Consider the following 25,897-nt stretch of genomic DNA (forward strand, 5'->3'; position numbering starts at 1 on the left):
GGGGGATTAGATTGAAGCAGATACAAAAATGAAACACAAAGATACTTACATGAATCTCCTGGAACAAACAGACAAAAAAAACACAAGAGTTCCCTCTAGCTATTTGAAATGGGAGGCCGACTTGAGGAAACTTCCTGCTGGAGGAAAGAAAAGGTTCTTCCGTCCTAAAAACACAAAAAAGAGGTTAGGAGACTTTTTAAATAAACAGACAAAATGGTTCAGAGAAATAAATTAAACATTTATTACTGTTTCACCACAAACAGCTACATATACAGATATAAATGATACAAAAATACTATATTAATAGTTACAAAGATTTATACCAAAATAACAAGGAAGAAAAACTTACATGTCCTATCCGTTTACATACTCTGTTTACAAGTGAGAGGTGCTACAAAACTTACAAAAAATTGTTACTGAGCTGTAAGCTGTAAAGTGTGGCAGAAATAAATTATTATAAAAAAACTAACTGCCTAAAGACTGCCATCGTTATTCCTCTTCATAAAGGTGGAGACAAATCTGATGCCTGCAACTATAGACCTATTCCCTTGTTACCAGCACTATCAAAAATTATTGAAAGGCTTATAAAAGTTCGACTTATGCCCTTTCTCCTTAAACATAATATTTTATCGCAAAATCAGTTCGGCTTTTTGTCTAATAAATGTACTAGTGATGCCATGTTTTCTGTGTTACATGAGGTATATCTATCACTAAATAGTAACCTCTCCTCCGCCACCGTTTTCTACGACTATTCCAAAGCCTTTGACTGCGTAAATCACGACATTCTATTAAAAAAATTAACTTTCTATGGAATTCGGGGTGTGTCTTTGAATTGGTTCAAAACTTACTTGGTAGGTAGGAAACAATTGGTTAGAATAAAAGACACCGACTCTAGTTGTAAAGACATTGAGTGTGGAGTACCGCAAGGTTCAGTATTAGGTCCCATTTCTTTTTTTACTTTTCATTAATGACATCACTTACTTGAAAATTAAAGGGAAAATTTTTCTATTTGCTGATGATACCAGTATTACTTGGAGCAGCTCTAATATTTCAACGCTTCATTTAATTATAACCGCTGATTTGCTTATAATCAAGGCTTGGTCAGACTCCAACTTACTTAGCTTTAACGTGGATAAGACAGTAGCATTATCTTATAAAGGAGTCATTCAACCCTTGCTTTTGAATGAGAGCCAAATCAGTATCGTTAATTCCGTGAAATTTATAGGTATTCTTATCGACAGCGATCTTAAATGGTCCTTGCATACTGACTCCTTAAGGAAGAAACTAGCCTCAGCTTGCTTTGCAATAAGATCTGTTTTGAAGGAACTAAATTTATCTTCTGTCAAAATGGCATATTTCTCATTGTTCGAGTCCCATCTTCGATATGGGCTTTTATTTTGGGGTTCTAGTACAGCGGCCCAATTTGATACTATTTTTAACCTGCAAAAAAGAGCAATTCGTTATCTATTTGATCTCAAACAAACAACTCATTGCAAGACCTACTTCAAAAATCACGGAATTTTGACGCTTCCCTCTTTATTTATTTTTGAAACGGTTTGTTTGATTCGCAAGCATCTAAACATTTTTCTCGATAGACCTGATCATGGCTACTCCATTAGAAATTCGGATTGTAACGTTTATTTACCGATCCCGTCCACTCAGCTAGTAAAGAATTCTATTCTATATAGTGCAAAAAAACTTTATAATCACCTTCCAAGAGAAATTAAATCCGCAACATCTTTCATTAAGTTTCGTAAGATGACAAAAATCTATCTCTCTGAAAGACCATATTATTCAGTTGACGAGTTTCTTAATGTATAACAAAGAAACAAATTAGTATTGTTTATAATTACATTTGGGTGTCTCAAGCAGTGGCTACAGTTTGTCTCATTTGTTGTTGTCTGTACAAAGTATGTAAGTGATACAATAATTTTACTAATTTAAAATTGTATTGTTCTGTTTTTTTATTATATTTGTTTTTGTTTTATACTTTTTATACTTTTTATATTTTTAAATGTACAGAGTATAAAAAAAATAAAATAACAAGAAACTTTTACGAAACTAAAACGATGGAAAATGGACATAGCAGTACTTACTAAAATGAAGAAAAAGGTTAAGGAAATGAAATAATAGAAGAACGTGAACAGTAAATAAAAATGTCAAACCTCCAAACATGTGAAATATGGGTAAAAAATATGAATAGGTACAAAACAACATTTTTATGATCTTTTGTTTTTACTTAAGATATATTCAGCACAACTTTCACACCAGAATTATTGTTAAGGACAATGAAAACTCAAAAGAAGTAGATAAACTAAATGATATTCTGAGTGCTAGATGGTTTGGACATAGTTAAAGGCTGTAGTCAACAGATGGCGTGAGCATGCGATTTGTCTGACCATAACCAATCTCATAAATTTGATACCATAAACGTCAACATAGGTCCAATAACAACGGAGGTATAACAAAATGTTCTTGTGACAATACCGCCATATTTTTTTTTATGTTAACATATTTCCTTTCCCCTTTCATTTGATACCTCGAACGTGACGATCGGTCTAATAACAACGGAGATACGATGTAATACCGTTTTGGTGATGTCTTTGCGTTTGTCAAAAACGAGCAGAATGAACCTTAGATTTTCTTATGGAGATTTACATGGGAAAGTGGCCGATTTTCAGCTAGAACTCTCACAGCCCCTTTACTTAGATAAAGGTGAGACGGAAAAGCAAGCAAGTAGGACACCAGAAAGTAAAGTGGTGGAAGTTGAAAAGTTCCCTGAAAAGGGAAAAGCTGAGGAAGAAGAAGAAGGTACCATTGTGTATTATCTTACCACATTGTTATATGACTCAAAACCGACGACTCAGGCTCATTAATATTAAACACACCGCCTTCGACATTACATCTGATGTCTTCTTCGGGGATTCCGGAGTCTCAGTATCCTGAGCCTAAGTTGCTACACTGTTTTCCGTTATTAATTACCCTGTAGAATTCGGCATACTATCTAAGCCTGGAGAATATCATTTTCTAAATAAGTTTTTTAAATATTCTGTACCCCAATAAAATTATTGACCAATGTTGCAATAAAAACTTACCCTGTATATAATATTCGATAAGTAATGTTATTACTATAATGTAACCAATCAAATGAGAAGAAAAACAATATATTTCCTATAATTAAAAAAGTAGCACATGGCTATCCAATTTCTGTATAAATTAGCTTCAAGGTAGAAAAAGGCAATAATTTGTTTTTCCTGCATCTTGTTAGATAACGAAAGGTAAAAAGAAAATGAAGATAAAGCAAATAAATATTTTACTCAAACCTACTTGCAAGAACGGAAAAATATACGAATGCTATTTACTTTTAAACCTCAACAGATTTACCATTTCAAAGAAAGCTTTTAGTAGAAATACTCCAGGGTTATATAAATTCTGAATGTAATCGAATCTGAGGAAAAGATATTTTGAATTTGATTATTTTAACAAAAATTGCAGTGAGTTTTAAATTACGAGAAGGTATTCTAATATATTATATATTACTTGTAATAATAATACTAATACAGGAAACAAAAAAATAAAACACAGCATCAATGAACTTGTGGTGCTTGTTCATCACAAGTTCTTATCAAATAAATATTAATAATAGGCTCCCTTTTTACCAAGGTTCTTAGACTGAGTCGAGCTGGTAGGTATTTTAAAAACATCTAAATGTTTTCATTAACGCTGGGATTCTATCCTTGACCTTCTGCGTAGAAGTGCGACACTCTATTGTCTGAACTTAGGTCACAATATTATTGGACCAAAGATTACATCAAAAGATATTCTACAGGGAGCTGTTAGAATATATGTATGAATATATGTACAAATTAAAAAGAAGTCCACTTCTTTTTAATTTGTACATATATGACTTGCACAAATTATGGTCTCCCAATATTGTTTGTTTACAATATGCTGTTGATATTGTCATCTACTGACATAAGAAAACGTACAGTGAAAGCACTACTATATATTATGTACAACTTGGATAATTGGACCTGGTTAAATGGATTCAATATTTCGTACCAAAAATGTGCCGTAGTATTTTTTTCAAGAAAACACCCTATTAAAGATCACGCTGTAACCTTACATGGCAATGATATTCCAATTGTTTCGGAATTTAGATATCTTGGTGTCGTACTTGACAGAAAATTACTGCTGTTTGGTATGTGGGTCAGCTAGTATAACCAATTTACGTAAACTTGATGGATGTAATCAAATTTAAAGCTCTAAGAATTGTGTTAGGATCGATGAAAAGCACTTCAAATGAAGCCATCCTAGTTCTAGCATCTGAAAACCCACTCTCATTGCGCAGAGAATATCTGGCAAGCAAATATTTCCTCAACCAACATGAATTAAATACAGCTGATTTAACATCCACATACTTCATTACAAAAACTCTCCACCACTTGCAAGAGCAATTATAACTTGCAACGAACTCAAGTTAATAAATTCTTCTTGTAATCTTATCTGGGAATCGTTGGATATACCACATCTAACAAGTGTTCTAGCTACAAATATTATTATTCCTAAATACCAAAACGAATTTTGTTACACTACTCACAAAGAAATCTTAAGTTGCTATTCAGACCATATCTTGACCTATACAGACGGGTCAAAATCGCCAACAGTGCTTACTTTGTACCAAAAATGAACATTAAAAAATCATTTATTTTAAATAATCAATCCAGCATCTTTTCTGCCGAAGCATGTGCTATATACAAAGCCCTTAAAGTGTGGTGTCAAAATCAGTGGAACAAAATTGTCATATGCAGTGATTCACGGTTAGTATTACACTCCTTACAAAACTTTAAATTCACAATCAATAGCAATATATTCATATTAGAAATTTTCCAACAGTTACTAAAACTATCAGATCCATATGGTGTTAAATTTGTACGGGTTAAGGGACACTCAGATATTTTTTGTAATATTATTGCTGATTCTATAGCTAACAATCCATTACAGCACCCACATATGGTGATAGAAAAATTCAACACATGTGATCTACTTGCCTATATCAAACAACATAAAATATTAAATTTAAATAGGACAGACGAAGGATTCAGTTTGGTGAAAGCACAGGCACTAATTTATAAAAATTACAACCAACAGTAGCTGTAAAACAATTTTACAAAGATGTGATACTAAGCAGAAACACTGTAAAGTATTTGCATTTGTAGTGTAAAATTGATCGCTTGCATTAACATTTCCTCTGTATATTTACCATATGTTGTCCACCTAACTAACCGTGGTTTATGTCTTGTTTGTTAAAATAAAGCTGCTCTGACGAATCCATGGGCGTGAAAAGTGTCCTCCTTGTACAATCCTGTATGAATGAATACTAATATTCATATGTAATTACGTGGCTAAAGGTTCCAAGCCAAAGCCAATAAGCAAAAAAAACCGTCTGAACTATCCGATCCTTATCAAATAAAAGTAATCCTTTATATTTAAAATACACAATAAAATTCAGCACGTCTTTATAGACAAATACGGTTTTCCTTTTTAATAAGGGTTGTCAAATATTTCTAACATTTAGAAATTGCAAAGTCAGGATTATTCTCAAACAGACTTGTGGACTTTTTGAATGTGCCTATTGAGTTGTCTTGTTTTGTCAGTTAATTATAATGATCAGATGTGAGAATAAAGATTTGGAATTTAGTTTTCAAACTTTCAATTTAGATTAACTTTAGAACTTTTTTAGCTTGAGGCACACATTGGCATGGTTGATTTAATTGAAGTGATCATACTTTTAGCACTGATGATGGAATATTAATTCCGAAAACGTTCTGTAACCCGATTGGAATAATAAACCGTTTATAAAGGAATTTTTAAATAAATTTTTTGTTAAAATTATGTTTGGTAAAGAATGTGAAAAAGATGTTAAAAAGATACCATTAGTGGAGGACATGTCGAAAGATGTTGAAACCCAAGTAACTAAAAAAGTCAAAACAGCTGGTTTTTTTGCGCTTTAAGTGGACGAATCCACAGTAGCCCTAGCTCCCTTTTCGCAGGGGACAGGCGAAGCCGCAACTGCACGTCGCTTACGGGAAACACTCTAGCCTCTAAACTATTTTTCATATTCCTTCTTTCCGTGGTTTTAGCAAGGTTATTACGACCTGATACCCTTCCTGGTACAAACGTTGCTCCTTTATCCGGGCTAGGGACCGGCACAGTTATAGAGTCACTCGATTCACCCACCATCTACCAAAGGCGGAGTTATAATACATAATGGTATGAATTCCTTTATCCGACTTAATATGACAAGACACTAATAAACAAGTAGATATTTGTGTTATCAGTTAGTGTTAAAAAATTACTTAATCGTCAAATCGCGGTAATAACCCTTGTGGCATTTGTTGACGATATTTATAAAACCAAAATTTTTCGGTGTTCACTTCGAGCATTTGTGTAATAGCCTAATTATAATATAAATAATAATTAAAATATAGTTTCAGTTGTTTTAATTTATTGTGACACAAATATTTTATATATTATAAGCAAAATGTAGCATTATTTATTACCTCTCTAAATATATATAATACTTTAGTTATATTTCGGGTTAGTTAGAGCTGAAGCTGTTTATTTTGATTTATGAGAAAAGGTATTCAAATTTACGATCAAATCAAACTTTGTTATCCTACAAAATAACTAGATTCTCTTCGGGAAATATTTTATGTACGAATGCGGTAACCTTTTAGCTTTAGTAAGAATACAATAGCAATTTGATTTAGGTAGATTTTAATCCAGTGAAACTATACTATTTCATTTGATATCGTTTTTTGATTTGTTATTTCTAAAACCATTTAAAATGTTATTTATTTTTGCATTATGTATACTTCCTAAGTCATAGACATTTACGTTAGAAAAGGCTAAAATGTAACATAAGAAAATCGACCGATAACTTAATAGAGCAAGTCATAGAAAACGATAGAGGCTTAAAATGTCTAAGGTAAATACTGGGCATAGATGTTAGGGTGTTATAACGCTGGAATGCCACAATACAACCTTGAAGATCTTACAAAAGTAGACGCTCAAGAGCAAGACCACAGATTAGATATGTAGTTTACATAAAAAAATAGCCAGAACCAATTGGAAGGATGTTGCTCGTGATACATATCGATAAAAATAGTTGGGAGAGGCCTATGTATACAAATGTACAATAGAAGGCTAAGAAGAAGAAGAAGAAGACGTTTAGATCATGATCAGCATTATGATCATCATATCATATTATAGAATTTTAAATCCTCCTTTTCCGAATATATGCTTATCCAATATATTTCTAATTTTGGTTATATATTATCTTTCTTTATTAATATTGGTCTTTTTGTGATGTGTTTTTTTTTGGTTTAAGGAAGTTTCCAATTCAGATTAGAGTAGAAAGTTTCCCAAAACCGAAGGATTGGCCATTAACCAAATAGTGTTTAATTAGTTTAAAACTATGCATTTGTTAATTACTATTTAAATCGGAATAAGCCACAATTAAAGGTTAAATTACGTTTATTGATGTTTCAATTTCCACTTCGGAAATCGTTCTAAAAATTACAAACATTAGTTATGCATTTGTTATACTTAAAAACCAAAATTTTTTTCTATGTTTTTTAACCGTTTAATTGCCATGGTCTTGTATCCCTCTAATAAAGGTATTGTAGTGTTAAGACTTAGTTTGGGGTATCCAATAACAACTACAATACTATATGACTTACAAAATTTATTTAACCATACAATTTACCTTTACTGATATAAATAATATATCTATGTGTTTAACCAAAATGGTATTTTATGTACAAACCACTCAAAATTTCGCAAAATTTCGGAACAAATGGCAGTAATGGCAATATATTATAATACTTTTGTTATGATATGGGTATTGAACTTTGTGATACCAGTTGCAAATCTTCTGGCAAGGTAAGATGTCGCCTTCGAAATATAACAAGGTCAATCTCCTGGTTTTCACCATGAATATTACTTTTCAAAAACAAAGTTCCCATGCTGTTTTGTTTTACTTGCAGTTAAGCCCAGTTTGGCAGAAGAACTTGTTGTTTGTTAATGTCTCTTTTTATATTAATCAAAGGCAAATTTTGAAATGCTTTAACATCATAGAAAGACCTAAAATTGACTAAGACTAACTGCTGCCAGTCCCAGGGCGCTAAAATAAAAATTTTAATTTCTATTTAATTCTAATTTTTTAAGTTTTTTCTCTTTCGCTCTATCAGCGCAAAGACAGTGTCCGCCTCCATGTGGGTGTGATCATTTCGTAGAAAGTGATAATGATTCATTAAATGATCCACCTATTTCATTTAAATGAGTCAATTCCTAGCAGGTAATTGGTTATTTACTTGACCAATTACTTCCTGATATCGTCTATATAATGCTTTCTATATGTTTTGCTGTCAACTAATTAAATCCAAGTATCTCATTTACTACAAGTATTTGGTTCAGAGAATATTTTGAAGGTTGGACGTCTAAAATTACTGCTTTTTGTAATTAGTAGTCGATAACGAACCTGTCTTTAAAATGTATAAACTAGGTAAAAAAGGAAAATAGAAACAGTTGTTTTATGATTTGTATATTAATTGAAATATTTGTATTGTTTCGTTAATAGGAATTTCCATTCTGTGGTATATAATTTTGTTTTTAATAATTTCGTTACAAACATTTATCAGAGATTTACTTGGGTCGCTATACATAGAACTTTGTAGTTTGTTTTTCTTAGGTATTTGGAATCGTTATAGCCGTGTTTTTTTTAATTAGAAAAGTTGTTCATGGTAGTAGAGTATAACCATATCAAATATTAACATTAGATTGTGAGTACCTACTTGTTTGAACTTTGCTAGTATAGTTATATGGCAACTCTATTTTATTGGATTATTTTTATCATGACCATTTTGGTTACTGATTTTTATTTATTGAAACAACAAATCCTGTAGATATTGATGCAAATCGAATTGATATTCTACCGAGGTTAATACAAGGATTGAATAAATTTCTGAGTGATGATTTTTACTTGAGGATTGAGTATCCAAAAGAAAAACATATTAATGCTAACATTTTTATTCTGGCCGTATCAACCATACCTAGCATGATTGCTTTTATCTCACTGTCAGGAATGACGGCATCTGCCCATTTCAGTAATGCAGATCCGATTTCAAATCCACCACAAGTAGTTCATCATAACTTTTGTCTATATCAGACTCATCTTCTTCATCAAAACTCAAGGAATCTCTAATAATATGCTCTTCAATTAAAACATCATTGCTTGGTGTGTTATTTGATTTTAAAATAAAACTAGGCTTATAATATTGGTTGTAGAATATATTTTATAATGTTGCTAGTCTAGGGTTGGTATCAAATTACTACATTAACTTTTTGAGGTCACGTTTTTTAATAATTTAAAAATAATGAGCAAAAATGTAGTTTACCTGTAAATGCAGTAAAAAATTTCGCAGAACTTTTCAGTAGTTCAAGAATCTTTCTTTCACGAGAATTATTGTACATTATTCTTATTATTAGTAACAAACAACTGTTAACAGACCATAAATGGCAAAAGTACTATTACTAGATCACTAAGAGTCTACCCGTCATCATAGAAATATGCAACACTGTTGTCTCCATCTCAGTTTAGATCTGCCTCTGCTTTTTTTACCTTGAGGTATCCATTTTATTTCATAACCATATAAGTTATGAGTCCATAACTCTTAATGAATTGCTCTTCTCTCTTCTCTTTTCTTCTCTCATTATGTGTCCATATTATCTAATTCTTTGTGCTTTTATAGCTTTAATCATGTTCTCCTGACCCATCCATTCTTGCATTTCGTGATTCATCCATTGTCTTGCATCTTTTTGTTTTCCCTCTTTGGTCTTAATATGTTTCTGATAATATTTCCCACAAAAACTTTAAATTGCTCTTCTTCTCTTGCCGTTAATGTAAATCTTTCTACAGCATATGCTACTATTAGTCTTATGGTAGTTTTGTAGATTTTCATTTTTGTGTTTCGGCTTATCCTCTTATCCCTAAACATTTTTTAATTTCTATAAAACGCTGTGTTTCCCGCTTAATTCTTCTTTTCATATCTAATCTCCCATTTCTTCTATTGACTAGTACTCCCAAATATTTTGATGTTTCAACCTCTTCAAAACTGTGTGCATCTATTATCTGTTCTGTGATTTGTATCTTTTTTGCTTACATTTATATATTTTGTTTTATTTCCATTTATTTCCAGTCCTCTCAGTGTAGCTTTGTTTTCTATTTCTTGAAAGGTTTGCTTTAATGCTCTTTTATCTGTTGCTACTATGGTTATATCGTCCGCATTTCTATTATTTGTACTGCATTTTTGTTTATAGCTTCTCCGTTTGACAGCTTTTTCATGATCGTTTCTAGTGTTAGAATAAATAGTACCGTTGAAAGCGCATCTCCTAGTCTTACTCCAATTTTTTATTTTTTTTATTCCTTTTTTTTCCGGTGTCTGTTGTTGCTTGGGAATCTCGCATTGTCATTTATATCATTCTTATAATTTTATTTGGTATACGCTCTTTTATTCTGTTTAGTTTGTCAAACGCCTGTTTAAATTATAGGAAAAGTATATGTGTTTCTCCGTCGTACTCGTATGCTTTCTCTATTACTTGTTTTAGCGTATGTATAATGTATAGCTTCTATCGTGGATCTTCCTTTTTTAAAACCATATTGGCAATCTCCGATGCTTTGTTCTGTGTATATCGTTAGTTTGTCTCTATATCAGCCATTACTTTATATGATACATTCAGTAAATTAATTGTCACTATAATTATCTTCTTAGAAATAGAAAAACTATCAAATATAACAAAAAGACTGATTCGGGAAAGCTCTAAAATGGGACTAAAAGTTAATAATAATAAATCAAAGTACATGGAGATCTCAAGCAAAAAAGGAATAAGCACCAGGGGATCCTTTAAATTGGAGGTGGAGAATGGATCAGTTGTAGAATTCGAGAAGGTCGATAAATATATGTACTCTTATTGATCAGACATGTAAAGAAGAAACTGAAATCAACCTGAGACTGACCAAGAGCAACAGGTGTGCTGGAGCCATGAGCAAAATAATTAAGGCCAAAGATATATCTCGTAATACAAAAATAAGAGTATACAAAACTATAATTAGACCCACAATGCTATACGCTGCCGAGACATGGACTATGAACAAAACCGTACAGAATACATTGAAAGCATGGGAAAGAAAGATACTTTGCAGAATATTTGGTGAAAAAGTAGTAGAAGGAGAATGGAGAAGACGAACTAATGCAGAAGTGTATCAGTTGTATGCTAACCCTACAATAACAAAAGTGGTGAAAAAACGTAGACTAGAATGGCTCGGCCATCTAGAAAGAATGCAAGGTAATAGACTAGTCACGAATATTGCTTGGAGAGTACCTGAGGGCAAAAAAAGAGAGGAAGACCAAGAAAGAAATGGAGAGATGCAGTAATGGAAGATGTCAGAGAGATGGGAATTAGAGATTGGAAGCTGTTAGCTAAGAATAGAAAACGATTGAAATTATCCATCCAGCAATGGGCCTAAAAGGCCTGTTAACGCTGTACATACATACATAATTACCTTCTTTCTTTGCTCGGGCAATATTTATTTTCTCCATATATTCTGTATTAGTTCATGAATCTCTCTGTATAGTGTTACAGGTTCAAAATTAAGAATACCTATTTCCTTATCATAACTTAAAATTTAAAAAAAGTCTTAAAAGTAGCTGAAAATTTAAAAATTAGACATAATCACAAAAGATAATAAACTACCGATGGATTTGCGTGATGAACTGGACAAGAAAAATTGTAAAAAAAATTGTGAATCTTTCTAAAAATTAAACAAAGGTATTTAAATTTCTTATTGTTTGTTATTGTATACTGTTATTGTTTCTCTGCTAATGATGCCACATGATTAATGCAGATAGTTAGATAAAAAACATCGTGTATTATAAAAAAAATATCAATTTCGTCCAATGCCAATAAAATCGCCAAAACGAGAATCTAATCCAATAAAATACAATAAAAAAGTTCCGCCGGCCAGTATAATAGCCCACCAAAAACAATTCAGTCAGATTTTATAGATAACAAAAAACACACAGAATATACCGGTCGAGGTTGTTGAGATTTTATATCAGACTGACATAAAAGAAAGGTATGTATCCGTTAAATATAGTGACCGGAATTAACACTGCGTGAAATGGGAAAATGAAGGAAAGAACGATTGGCAATAAAAACGAAATTTATGATGAGCTGATTACTTGACTTTTATAGATATCCAGATTAAAACCAAATTTATTGTCATCACTAAAGAAACATATTTACCGAAATTAATGGTATCATTATAGCAAATCAGAAAAAAAAAAACAAAAAACTAAGATATTGGGACCGACGATATAGAAATATTTCCAAATATAATTCTATTATGTAAGGTAACGCCCCCAGTTATTGGCACTTTAAGGAAATGTCCCGAGAAAAATACTTTCGAGTTCTACAAGAAAAGAATCACAATTTCGGGAACTTTTATTCTGGGCTGTGTGATTTCCTACCTTTTCTATCATACAACTGTTTTTAAAAATAACCTAAGTATATCGACGGCGGAAAGGCAGGACATCGTAACTAACAAATTTGCATAAAATGAAATATTTCGGTTTTCGGTTTAGAATAAGTAACGGTACCTATTAAACTGGTTAAAGCTGGAAAATTTTCGGAAGACTTTAAATTACAGAACATAGTACCTCGTAACTTTTTCCAGTCATGTTGTTGATGCAGTACCTCGTAATTGTCAATTTAGCCATGCTAAAGTAAACATCTCCATTCTATGCATTGTAATAATTGCGTTTCTAAGCATATTTGTCGCTATTTTACAAGATTTACGAGAAACGGTGCAAAGAGGAACATCATAAAATACTTTTTTTTAAAGCTATTCAAAAATGTGGCAAACCAGATGAAAATTTCTTTGTTTCAGTCTCGCAAAGATCAATGCGATAATTGTTTTATGTGTCAAAATGACAATTTCAAACAAGAATATTACGAAAAATATTTCAAAGAAAAAGTTGGCAAGAACTGAAAAAGAACAATACAAGAAAAAGCATGAAAAGGAGAATACCATTTAATAACTATGGATGTTTAAGCAGTGAAGTTGTCTCCGTAAATACCTGCAAGCGCACTTTATTATAAGACTAAATTGTGTCGTCAAAACTTTACATTGCATATCTTGGTAATTTTCATTTTCTTGAAAAATGGTACACTTAGATGGAATATGACTGAGTTCATAGTGTAAAAGAAACACTTTTGAAAAATAAAGATATATACTTACCAAGCGATTACCTAAAAATCACACAAGAAGCTAGGCGAATTCAGCCATATGAAGCAAGAAATGGAAACTTTGACTTTTTCCGAAAATGAAGTATAATGAAGTATAAGTCTATAATACCTTCAAGAACAAGTAATTCGAATTACCTAGTTACGGATATTCGTGCGATTCAGTACAAAATAAATGGTAAAATTTCATACAAAGTGGACTTTTGTGAAGAGTTTCAGGAAAAATCAATCCGGCCTGATAAAGTTGACTTTAAATCTGTGATATTTTTTCCTCTATACAATTCCAGAAATTTAATAACGAAAACTAAATTTGAACACCTTCAGGCGATGGTGTCTTCCACGTGACTGTTGGTATTTTTATGATTCATCACCTTATAAACAAAGAAAAATAGTTAACTCTTTAACCTAGTTTTATGAAAAAATATAACTTCTTCCAGAATTTATTTGATACCGTTGAAGTAAGACAATGTTAATATGCTGCTATTATTTTTCTAATAAATTATTCAAAGATATAAAGTTGTTTCTCTTATTTTAAATATGAGTATTACCTCGTAAGTGAACTCTTAGATAAAAAATTACCTCGTAACTAGTGTCATTTTACTTAAATTCAAAATTACTCTAAAAAATATCTGCTTGTTTTATTTTGATCACCAAAGGTAATCCTATTTCCCAAAAAAACATAATAAGATGCGCTCTAAATGAAAAATGATACGGTTTTTTGGTCTTCTGTAAAACCATCATCTTGCCACTTACGAGTTCCTGCTTTTCCGCCGTCGATATTTAAATGAAATTAATTTAAATTAAAAAACAGAGAAATTACTAGTTATTGGCACGTTTCCTGCACTTTCATAGTAATGGAATGAACAATAAGAGCTCTAATTATTTTAAATAAATGTTTACATTTATTAAATAAAAAAAACTGTAACTTAAGCTGAAATGTTTTGAAATAAAAACCTTAACTGAATGAACAAAATTTCGTTGAAACTTAAAATAAAAATATTTATCGTATGAACAGAAAAGATAAGTAAATACTCATTTCTTTGGCACACTATGCATAAATACTAAGTTGTGTATAAGTCTTTTTTCAGCAGGCATTTATAATGGTACATTCTCATACAGTTCTTCTTCTTCTTCTTTTGGCATCATAACCCTGGATGGGTCTTTGCCTGTCTGGCTATGTCCTTCCATTCAAATCTCTCTTGTGCCCTTCTTCTCCATTGTCTTATGTTCATTGTTTTCAGGTCGTCTTCCACGTCATCCAACCATCTCGTTCTGGGCCTTCCTTTTTTTCGCCTTCCTATGGGCTTCCATTGTAACATTTTCTTAGTTGTTTTTGCATCGCTTTGTCTCTGCACATATCCCAGCCATGACAGTCTTTGACTTTTCACAAATCTTACAATGTCATAACCTTCATTTAACTCATTAACCTTGTCGTTTCTCCTGATTCTCCATGTGCCATCTTCCTCTTGTACCGGGCTATATACTTTCCTCAGTATTTTTCTCTCGAATGTCCTGAGTTGGGCTTCATCTTTTTTCGTCATTACATAAGTTTCACATCCATAGGTTACTACGGGTCTAATCAGTGTTCTGTAGATAGTCATTTTGGTTCTTTTGTCTAATAATTTCGATGTCATCAATCTTTTATTAGCATAGTATGTACGATTCCCGCTGGAAATACGTGCATTAATTTCGCTACTTACAGAGTTCTTCTGATTGATTTCTGTGCCGAGATATGTAAAGGCATCCACTCGTTCGATAGTATAGTTGTCTATTGTGATTTATTTTATTTATCGTATGGCATACAATAAGAACACATATTTAAAAAGCTATATAAAACATTACATGGAGTATTACAAACGAACATCTAATGCATTAATATAGTCCAAAACATTTTCGGACGCATTCAGGAACTCGTCAAAAACTCCAGGGAACTATTCAAAAACTCTATTGTGATATTATTTTCATTGTCAGTTATTCTTTTGACTGCCATATACTTCGTTTTTGCTTCGTTTATTTTAAGACCTCTTTTTCTTGCTTCAGGATCAATTTGTTTGAACACTTCCATTAGTCGTGGCTTATTCCTACTAATGATGGCTACATCGTCTGCATATGCAGTAATTTGTACTGATTTGTACATTCTCATACAGTTCTGGCACTTAATTCCAAAATTTGCTACTGTTGTATTTTTCGTACCTATAAAACACAATCTCTTATAACCAATGATATCCTTAGGAAGGGGCATTGGGATTGTGCACATCCTCGTGTTACTTAGATTACTTGAACTTGGAAAACTCCCTTGGGTTAATATAATGGATTTTTTGGTCATCGGAGCTTCGTTTTCCGTCAAAAATGCTGTTAAGTTGCTGACGTTTGGTTTTTCTGGCCTCTTTGATACTTTGATCATTGTGTTCATTTCACTTTTTTCCTACTTTCTTCTGTCTTCATCTCTCTCTGTAGCTTAGCTTCTTCCTTTTCTTCATTCATTTTTTTCCACCTACTAGATGTTATCACGTATGGCATTTTTTCCGTTGTCCGCTGAGACTTTCGCTCTGATGTCAGTTGCCATAGAAAAGTGTCGCGAAACCCGTGATCAACAGCTTCCACGATAGAATCACAATTGTTTGGAGTGTTACATTAAATGTGGCACTCTCTTTCTTGACTTTTTTTGCCTCCTACAGACGGTAGTTCTTGATCAATATTTTTTTGTTGAAATTCTAAGTTTTCTAAAATTGTACTAAATTGGTTGTCTTTGGAATTTGGTTTCATTATAGTGTCTTATGATTTCAGATTGCTCTTGAATAAGTACACTATCTCCGAAGACTATTTCCATAGCTTTAATACTTTCTTGAATGAAATACGGTGCAGGCAGATTACAATTAGCAAAACACTCTCTTCATTTTGATGTAACTCACACTCTTTATTATCAAACAGCACAGTAACAAGGGAATCATTTGCACTAGAACTGCATGATTCAGCAGCTTCCCCTTTTGTAAACCCTAAAAATATTTTTACAAGGAACTGCAAATCATCACTTTCATCACATTTCTCCGAGTTTTCCTTGTATTGTCTAAGTTGGTTTTCTTGTCCAACAATGTAAATAAAGTCATCATATGTCACTTCGCAACTGTCCTTTCCATTCCCATTTCCAACAGCTATATTTGGTCCTGTTGTCTTCTTTGCAATGCATTTTGAAAAGTCAAGCAAGCTTTAAAACCGATACAAATTGAAAAACTCTTTAGTGACCTTAAGGAATATTTGTGCAAAATAACTTTTGATCAATTCAATGAAGGGATTAATTCTTCGCCATTTCAGAACTGAACGTTTCCAGGCATTTTTCAGAGGTTTAAAGCAGCTAACATCTGCTGGTTGAAGGAGACTGGTAGCATTTGGATATAATGCAATGGGTATTATTTGAAGCCTCATAAAAAGGATACATAAATCATACTTCATGTGAGTTGTGTGACCATCCACAAAAAGGATGACAGGAAACTGTATTTCGTTTCTGCAAAGATGGGGATGGAATATATTTGATATAGTCTATAAATAATTCAGATTTCATCCAGACATTGTCGCTTGATCCTATTCCCACGCATTAGAAATACTTTTACCAATAGCAGCAGGAAGCCTCTTATAGGGGAATAGTGTAAATGATCATCGGATAAGTTACAGAGCCAGCATCTGAGAAGGTGAACATCACAGTAATATTGGCCTTTGCTGTTCCTTGATCAATCTGGTGGAAACATTTTTAGTACCGCAAGGAGCAACAACTTTATCCTCCTTAGGACAAAGGAGAAAATAAGTTTCGTCCCTGTTGAACACATTTTTTTTTAATCTTGCAATATATCACAATAATTTTTTTCCTTTAAATAATTTTCCACCATTGATTGGAAAACCAGTTTTTTATGCCCTTCTCAGAAACGCAGCTGCTTGCTTTAGTTACCACTTCTGGAGTACTTAGGTTCAAGTTTGGATGACGCTAAAAGAAGGATTTATATCAGTGTCTTCCAGGTTGGTTGTCCTTGAATAAAGTCTTAAGTGGATCGGCGTCCCAAAAATCTTTCACTGAAGACTAAATATCGTCCCTTCTTCTATGGAAACCTTTCCTGCGGCAGTCAGTAATCCACTTTTAGTGGAAGAATTTATCACTTAGTCCATGCTGAAGAGTTTGTCTGGAAATTCCATATTTACTTGCTGACAGTTTCTTGGGCATTCCATTTCCAATGTCTGTTAAAGCACTCTGGAGAACTTCTTCGGTATATATTTTCTGATAATTAGTATCTCTTTTGACTTTTGGTATTGTAAACAATCTGAAAAAAAAATAGTGGAATGTTCACTTTACAAAAAGAAATAATTATCTTTTCTTATGACATATAACATATATTTTCATTGTTATAAAAATTCTGCGAAGGCTTCATATTCTAGGAATAGAAGCATCTAAAATATCTGTAATACAAAATAGTTTTCTATATATCTCCAAATAAGTTACATAAAGTTTTAAACAGCAAAGATAGAGGAAAACCGACGATGAAGGAGTGTCCTTCCAGATCATGATTCAGATTGCAGATTAGCAGCTGTGAAAGTGTGTGAAAAGCGCTTAAATATTTGGTATGAGTTACCGATGATTATGTATATGAAGAGATAAATTATTTTAAATGTATACCATTACTGTTGGACGGTTTTTTTATTGTGTGGAAAATCAGTGTATTTAAAGTTTATATTTTTTTACTTAAAACTTCTTCTAACTTCTTTTCTTTTAGTCAGCTATAGTTTTATAAAAGTCCGTTCACTTTAATTTTTATCAAATTTTCATATTTCTTTTGTTGAACCATTTTAAGATAAAAAAATACTCCTGCTCAAATAAAACCGAATCACTTTAACCCTATTTTTTCTGTTTTCCGCATAAAAATGTAGTAAAATTCAAGCTACCATCTTTATAGTTTAGATATCCCCTGGGTATGTAAACAAGCCCTAAAAAGCTGTACAAGAAAATCGTTTTTTCATAGCCATGCCCTAAGCAAGGACAAGGCGCTTGGGTGTTATTTCAGAATAGGAAAATATGAATACGTTATTAAGGGAAAATTGATTCTTTTGCCCCTGGGATATGATTTAATAAACGGCTTTTCCATTAGCTTTTAACGTCTACAAAAATTTTAACCTAAGACGAAAGATGTCGGAGCGAGAGCCTGAGGTTTAAAAATATACCAAAATATACTATAAATATTTTATCTAAAATTGTTATATATGAAGTAGCCATAACCATTTTATTTATATTTATAACTACAGCAGAACAGATTTGGGCAATTAATTAAGAAATTGTACCTTAATATAATATGTCGCTAATAACCATCAGCAATTGGTGCTCTTGATATTAAATGAAAAAAAACAGTTTAAACTAATACTAAAGGTATTTTCTTGCTAGAGAAAATTCGTACGTATGATAAACAATATTCGGCAAGAAATTTTACTTGATCAAGATTGTAGATCAAGTGGAGACCAAAAGAAATCCAAGTCTTACACAAGGTCCTCCTGATGATTGAAAAATTATAAAATATTAGGATTTGTGAATATAGGGTAGTTAAGGGCAAAACACGCAGTTTCGTTATGTCCTGTCGTCTTCAGAAACAATAACAGTTTAAAACTTTTCCAATGGTAATACGGGAGAGCTTACATATTGTTTTTTCTAGTAGTTCTATAAGTTCACTAATAAATAAAAAAGTTTTTAAAAAATCTTCATTTGCATATTCTTGCCCCTACAAATAGGGCAGTAGTAGTTTTTATTGGCTTTAAAAGCTTTAAAACAATATCGTCTTTTCGAAAAAATGCATCTTCCGCTATCTTACGAAAACGAAATGTTATGGGCAGTCGCTTAAAAAATACGCCTTCACAACCATCATCATTTACTTACAGACTTTGGCGACAAATAATCTGTATGATTATTTCCCAAAAACCTTCACTACTATCAGGTAAAATATCTGGTACAACATCAATGTCTTACTCTTCGTCGTTATCAGAAAAATGAATGTCACAAGAATCAACACTTTCTTGATAGGAGAGTGCTACTGATTCATCAGATGATAATTCATCAAAAACTTTCCTTTTGGCAGCAGCACGAACTTTCACACTTTAAGATTTGATCGTTTGATTCTTCAGTAAGGCTTTCGTCTCATTCTCTTTTTTTTTGCTTCCTTCTTTTCCTCTTGTTCTTTTAAAAGTCGCGCCTTATTAGGTGCCGATGTTAGTAGGGTTGACTTTTTGGGAAGGGAATAATGTCTGAAGATAAAATTACTGACTGTTCTGATTTTGATTACGGCTGAGACCCTATCGTATCAGTAACATGAAACTGGATAAAAAAGTAACCTTCGTCATCTGAATCTTCACCTAAATCTTGCTCTGTTACTTCCGCTGGCATAAAATCTACGTCCGAAAAAATATTTTTATCTGGTGGGTAGATTCCTATAGACCGAAAGCCCCCAGTTGATATATCTACAGTAGCAGTTTTTGCAAACACTTTGCAAAAGAGACCAGCCACATGGTAAATGGAGAGAACCTGTCGTGGATGGGAACTGGTCCAGCTGTCAGCGACGCTCTCATAATAAGCTTTTAATAGTTTTGAAAAATGCCCGATCGAGTGGCTGGGCCTTATGGCTGCTATGTGGTGGTAGACTTAATAAATGGATGAAATTATCTTTTGCAAATGTTACTGCTTGAAGACTTGTGTGCGATACATGAGTATCTAGAATCAGAAGAACGGGGTTCTCCTATGTTGGACTTTTTTTTTAAATGTTTCAGCTACTTGATAAACGTGGGAGTGTTCATGTAACCACTATCAGTAACAGCCATGTCGCAAGCAGTGGGCTCGTCTTTGATTAGAAGAAGATTCATCCGTTTTCGAGCAAATAAGAAAAATGGAGGGACATGGTGATCAGTTGCACTCATACAGCAAACAGCCGTAATTGTTTTTCCTTGTTCGGCAGCTATAACTTTGGCTACATCTCTGTTTCCAACTGGGGAAACATGTTTGGGCAGATGGTTTGCGTCTATCTGAATGCCCTTTTAATCGATGTTATAGATATGGTTGGAAGGTAACATATATTTTTTTATAGTGTTCTCCAAAGTTTCAAAATACTGAGCTACTTGTACTTTATTGAAGCCCATGGTTCTAGCAATACTTGTTTCTCCTGGAAATCGTAAAGATAGTCGGTTCCTTTTCATGAAAAATCTAGTGAAGTCCCGACAGCCAACTGGTTTACAGACGAAAATGGATGTTCAATACGGTTTCTTACACAAAATGAGTACATTAAAAAACGCAATGACTTCAGCGTCATTCCATAAAATCGTTTAATTCGTGCAATACTGAACTATTTCTTCTTGAATCTTGGTCAGAACTGCTTTAAATCTGCTTAAAGACTGGACACCATTTTGGTGTCTGACGTATAGAAACGCCATTATTAATGTGCACGAGCTTCGCACAAAATAACTTCTGTCAAAGGCTTGCGCTCTGATTTTCTTTTGTAGTTTCTGGAAAACAGAAACCAAGATTTAGATAAATTGAATATTTAATTCCGAAATTCGTAGAAACAAAATGAATATTTGATAATGGTTAAAATACGCATTTGTAGTCTTGCCCCATAGCTCCCGCGTAATTTTGCCCCATTCGGCAACACTGTCAAAATCATCTGTTGAGATTTTAAGGGCCTAACCTCAATCGAAAACTCTTAACATAATAACTCACAGTCAAGCCAAGAAAACACCTGAATAAACTAATTAAATGAAAAATGCCAATTTGATTTTATCACAAATTCATTTTGTTATACCAATGTTACAGTGTAATAGTAAAAAATAATAATTACCTCAATAGTTTGTAAACAACGCCTTGAATCAGCTTTAGGCTATGGCTTCACGAGCGACAGATTGTCGCTAGCAGTAGCAGTAAAATTACGGCGGCAGTAAAGCAGTAAAATCATGGCTCCACGAGCGACAGTTTACAGCGCGCATATCGCCGCCTTTTGGTCTTGTAGTGGCTCCATGAGCGTTAATATGACGCAGCTATTAGTGGTATCTTGTCCGTTTATATAATGTCCGTGTATATAGCAGATAAAATAAATAAATAAATAAGTAAAATAAATTCACACCGATAATACAATAATATAGTACGGATAATCTATCATTTCAACAAAAAGTTGTTTTAATATTGGCATTGTGCCGTCGACGTAGGGTTAAAAAACAAAGGAAATGGTGGATTCACCCTGTTCTAGTGCTAGACAGACAGAGGGAAAATTTTTTCTTTTACACAACAAATTAAAAGAATATCCTGATAAGTTTTTTGAATATTACAGGATGTCAGTGTCTTCTTTTAATTTTTTATTATGTGAAATAGAAGATGTCATACGAAAACATCAATGCGTGATAGCCTAACCAGAAGAAAAATTAGCAATTACCTACTTTAAAGTAAGATTTCAAATTACATATTTTATAATCCTATATAATCCTACCTAAAAATAAAAAAAAATCGGTTGCCTGTAAAGTCGGTTTTACGGGCGAAGATTTTACGTGACAACGTCTTTTTCTCGGTAAATATTTATTGATATGAATATTATTAAATTGCACAATAGTTGTATGCAGTTGAAACGCGCTGTTTCTTCTCAATCGACTGAATTACGATTGATTGCAGAGTGATTTAAACTAATAATTTACTTAACACTATCAACATTTGTCAATAGTATGACATAACCTATAAACTCAGTTTCTCAACTTTTGTGTCAATCTAACAATTAATCAATCAATCATAGTTTACGATAATGAAATATTAGTGTACAATTATTTACCTTTATTGTTGTAGTTGTTGTAAATGACGAATCTAAGCACTAAAGCACTCCACATTTTCACTACAGACACAGCTGACGATACTTTCAACGATTTTCAACTTTAGCGATTCAACGCGCCTAATTCTCTAGTGCCGCGCGCAGCGGACCGATCATGTTTGAGTGGGAGAGAGACGCAAGGCATTCGACGGTCCGGCGGGCCTCTCTCTCGTTCGGTGACTCACTGTAACAGACGTGAGCGGGCGTTACACTTTTTCTTAAATGACTCTGAGCCACAACCTAATTTAAGACGTTGTCACGTCAAAAACATTTAACTATTTAACTTTCATTAGAATAAAAAGGGGCCGCCACCACTTCTTACCTCTGCGTATTCTGTAATTAGCTACTGAATTATCAAGTAGATCGACGGCTCCCATATGTCGAATATATTCATTTATATTGGGTTGATGTAATGAATCTTCCTTTTTCAATATCTAACTTGCTTTTTTATGTTACAATAATTTAAAAAATTCTGATGTGACATAAAATCTGCTTTGTTGCATTCTTTTATTTATGAATCACGCCAAGCTATCGAAAACGAAACATTAGTACTGAAGGATAATAAAATTTTACTATAAACAATAATTACTAAAATTTTGTTTATATGACATGATTAGACAACCAGTTATATAGAAATGAATCACCAGCTCGAAGAAGGAAATCCAAAAAATAGATTTTCGGGAAATCAATAAAAACTGTTTATTCTCTCTATTTAACGTTTTCTTGTTTAATAATGGCATCTATTATAAAGTACAGTTTGATACGGTTAATTGGGATTGAAAAAAAACATCCATTGATTTTTGTTATTTAGAATACCGATAAAGAAAATATTGGATTTATTTCTTTCTTAACTTATAATTTTTTGTTATGATTTGAGACACAAAATTGTATGAAAAAACTTTAAAGTAATTTATAAAAACAAAGTAACAACTTAACAAACACAGAGAAATAAACAAACAAGAACAAAAATATCCGATTAAATGGCAATTACTGCTACAAGCGACAAATTACTGCTAGTGGAGCCACAAACGCGCTGCAAATTACTGCTAAAAAATAGGTCCGAATCTATTCGAATGCAACACGACCTTGACGACGCGTCTCGGTCTCAAAACGAAGCGACAATCTACAGCGCGTGGTGCCACTCAGTATGACTGCTGTTGTTTTCATTTATCAAGCTACATTTTACTGCTACTGCTAGCGACAATCTGTCGCTCGTGGAGCCATAGCCTTAAACTTGGAACAACACATTTATGGCACACTGTTGCCCAACCTTTGTAACTAAAATCGGTTCCAACTGGAGATCAGCGGCAAATTTAAATGAGGTGCGTTCTTTTGTCCCGTGCGTGTTTTTATCCCCAACTACCCTAGTTCTTTCTCTGTACTTATAACTTATTTTTTATTATTATTAATCGTATAAAATATAAAGTATAATATCTAACTTATAATTGGTGAATACCGCGTTAAATATTATACTCTTTTTTAACTTACGCTGTAATAGTTGTTCCAGAATTTATTTAAAAAATAATTAACTTATATTAAGATTATGTACTAAAGCTCTAAAACTATAAAATCTCTTTCTATTTTAGGCCCCGACAGTAAAGTCTCAGATGTGGATGGACAACCATATACAACGATTCTGTACGGAAACGGTCCTGGCTTCGCAACTCCCAGGATAGTTCCGATGAATACGTCTTCAGCAGCAGAAGACAGGAATCAAGTTCACGGATCTGCTGTTCCAAGACAATGGGCGACACACGGCGGAGAAGACGTTCCAGTATACGCTCTAGGGCCTTTAGCTACTACTTTGTTTACAGGTATATCTATATTAAAATATTTTCCATTACGTGAAGTCGCAGAATAAAAGAATGAAATGCGAGGAAGGTATTTTTAATTAAGTACACCCACAGGCTAATGGTTCACTTTGGAAAATTGAAAATTTTAATTTTTAATAAAATGTTTTGAAATTTTTTGATAGAGTAATTAATATTGATATTTATTTATAAGATATATCATTAACATTATCAATTACATGTACACTATAATATAACATTAACAATTATTGTATTTACTAGTATTAAATGTATACAGGGTGTCCCATAATTAATTGGACATTAGCTAATGGGTGATAGCTGACATCAAAATAAAGCGTTTGAGCTCAAATTGCTTAGGCAAAATGTTTCTAGTTTTCGTTCTACAGGGTGATTCATTAATATATTTTTATATTATTTTTAGGGATATATTGAAAACTATTTAACCGATTTAAGTAAAATTTGGTATCTTACTATTATTTAGTATGCTTAATATGAAAATGATATTAGTTTTACCGATAACACTAGGTGGCGCCACCTACTATAACATTGGTTCATTAATGGGGCCATAATTTTTTTTCCCGCCCTGTATAAACATTCTAGGAAAAAAACATGAAATAACATTCAATTCTACACAAAAAAGGTATTCTTGTTTCAAATCAAAAAAGTACACCGTTTTCGAAATAAACGTATTTTTTAAAGACGTGCATAAAATAAAAAAATTTTACAAAAACTTATGTAAATTCAAACATTATTCAAAAGGTCTTAAATAAAAGTGAATATAAAATGTGTTAGTAGTAGATAATTTTTGCAAACAAAATGCATATGATTGAAACAATTATTTTTATTAAACCTTTGACTCAGTAACAAATTTTAAAAAAATCAGAAATTAAATTAAACAATGAAGTGAATATAAAACAATTAACAAAGTGAATAATTCAAAACGAAACGAAAAAAAAAATTACAATAAGTGTTCAAAATGTGCACCATTAGATAAACTACATAATCTAAATCTTTTGTGTAAGTTTTGTCTTATTTTAAATAATGAGTTTCTTTGGGCCCTAATTACGTTAACTCCCTCTACAATATTTTGCTATAACTCTTGACGGTTATTTTTTTTTTTATAAACAAGTGACTTTAGGTAGCCCCACAAGTGAAAGTCTAGGGGATTTAGTTCGGGACTGCGTGCTGGCCATGGGTATACACTACCTCTACCAATCCACCTTTGAGGATAAATTTCATCTAGATAATTTCTAACTTCTAGGCTATAATGTGGTGGTGCACCATCATGCATGTACCAAGAGTTCCGTCTCAAATTTAGAGGTATGTCTTCTAAAAGAGTTGGTAAATCTTTTCTCAAAAAATTTAGATACGTTACTCCGTCAAGCCTAGTTGGTAATTCGAATGGTCCTACAATACAATCCCCAAATATGCCACACCAGATATTTATGGAAAACTCGTGTTGAAAATGATGTTCTTGAAATGCATGAGGATTTTCTGTCGCGTAGGTATGGCTATTGCGCCAGTTTAATACACCCCTTCTAGTAAATGTGGCTTTATCGGTAAATAAAATTTTATTATAAAACATTGGATCTTCTAAATGCCGCCCCATCATAAACTGACTAAATCGGAGCCTTGCTGGAAAATCCTGTGGTAAAAGATTCTGTACTGGAGTAAAACGATACGGATACAGATTTTCTGTCCGTATTATTCTTGACACCGTAGATTTGCTTATACCAGTGGCCGCAGAAACAAGCCTTTTACTGGTTTCTGGATCTTCTGCAACACGCACAACAATTTCATCCTCCATATCCGTATCAATTACTCTCGGTCTTCCAGCATTCCTGTTTTTGGGAAGAA

General features: G+C 32.7%; 1 protein-coding gene across 2 annotated transcripts in view; it reads left to right on the forward strand.

The window, feature by feature from the left end:
- The window catches only part of LOC140439043 (alkaline phosphatase-like), a 586,651-nt gene that overhangs the window by 553,660 nt on the left and 7,094 nt on the right, over positions 1 to 25,897 (forward strand). For both annotated transcript variants that reach the window (XM_072528682.1, XM_072528683.1), the window contains one exon: positions 23,816 to 24,043. In XM_072528682.1, coding sequence (XP_072384783.1) covers positions 23,816 to 24,043 — 228 coding nt within the window. The remainder of the gene's footprint in view (positions 1 to 23,815; positions 24,044 to 25,897) is intronic.

The sequence above is a fragment of the Diabrotica undecimpunctata genome, chromosome 4 (assembly GCF_040954645.1).
Source record: "Diabrotica undecimpunctata isolate CICGRU chromosome 4, icDiaUnde3, whole genome shotgun sequence".
In the NCBI taxonomy this organism is placed as follows: Eukaryota; Metazoa; Arthropoda; class Insecta; order Coleoptera; family Chrysomelidae; genus Diabrotica; species Diabrotica undecimpunctata.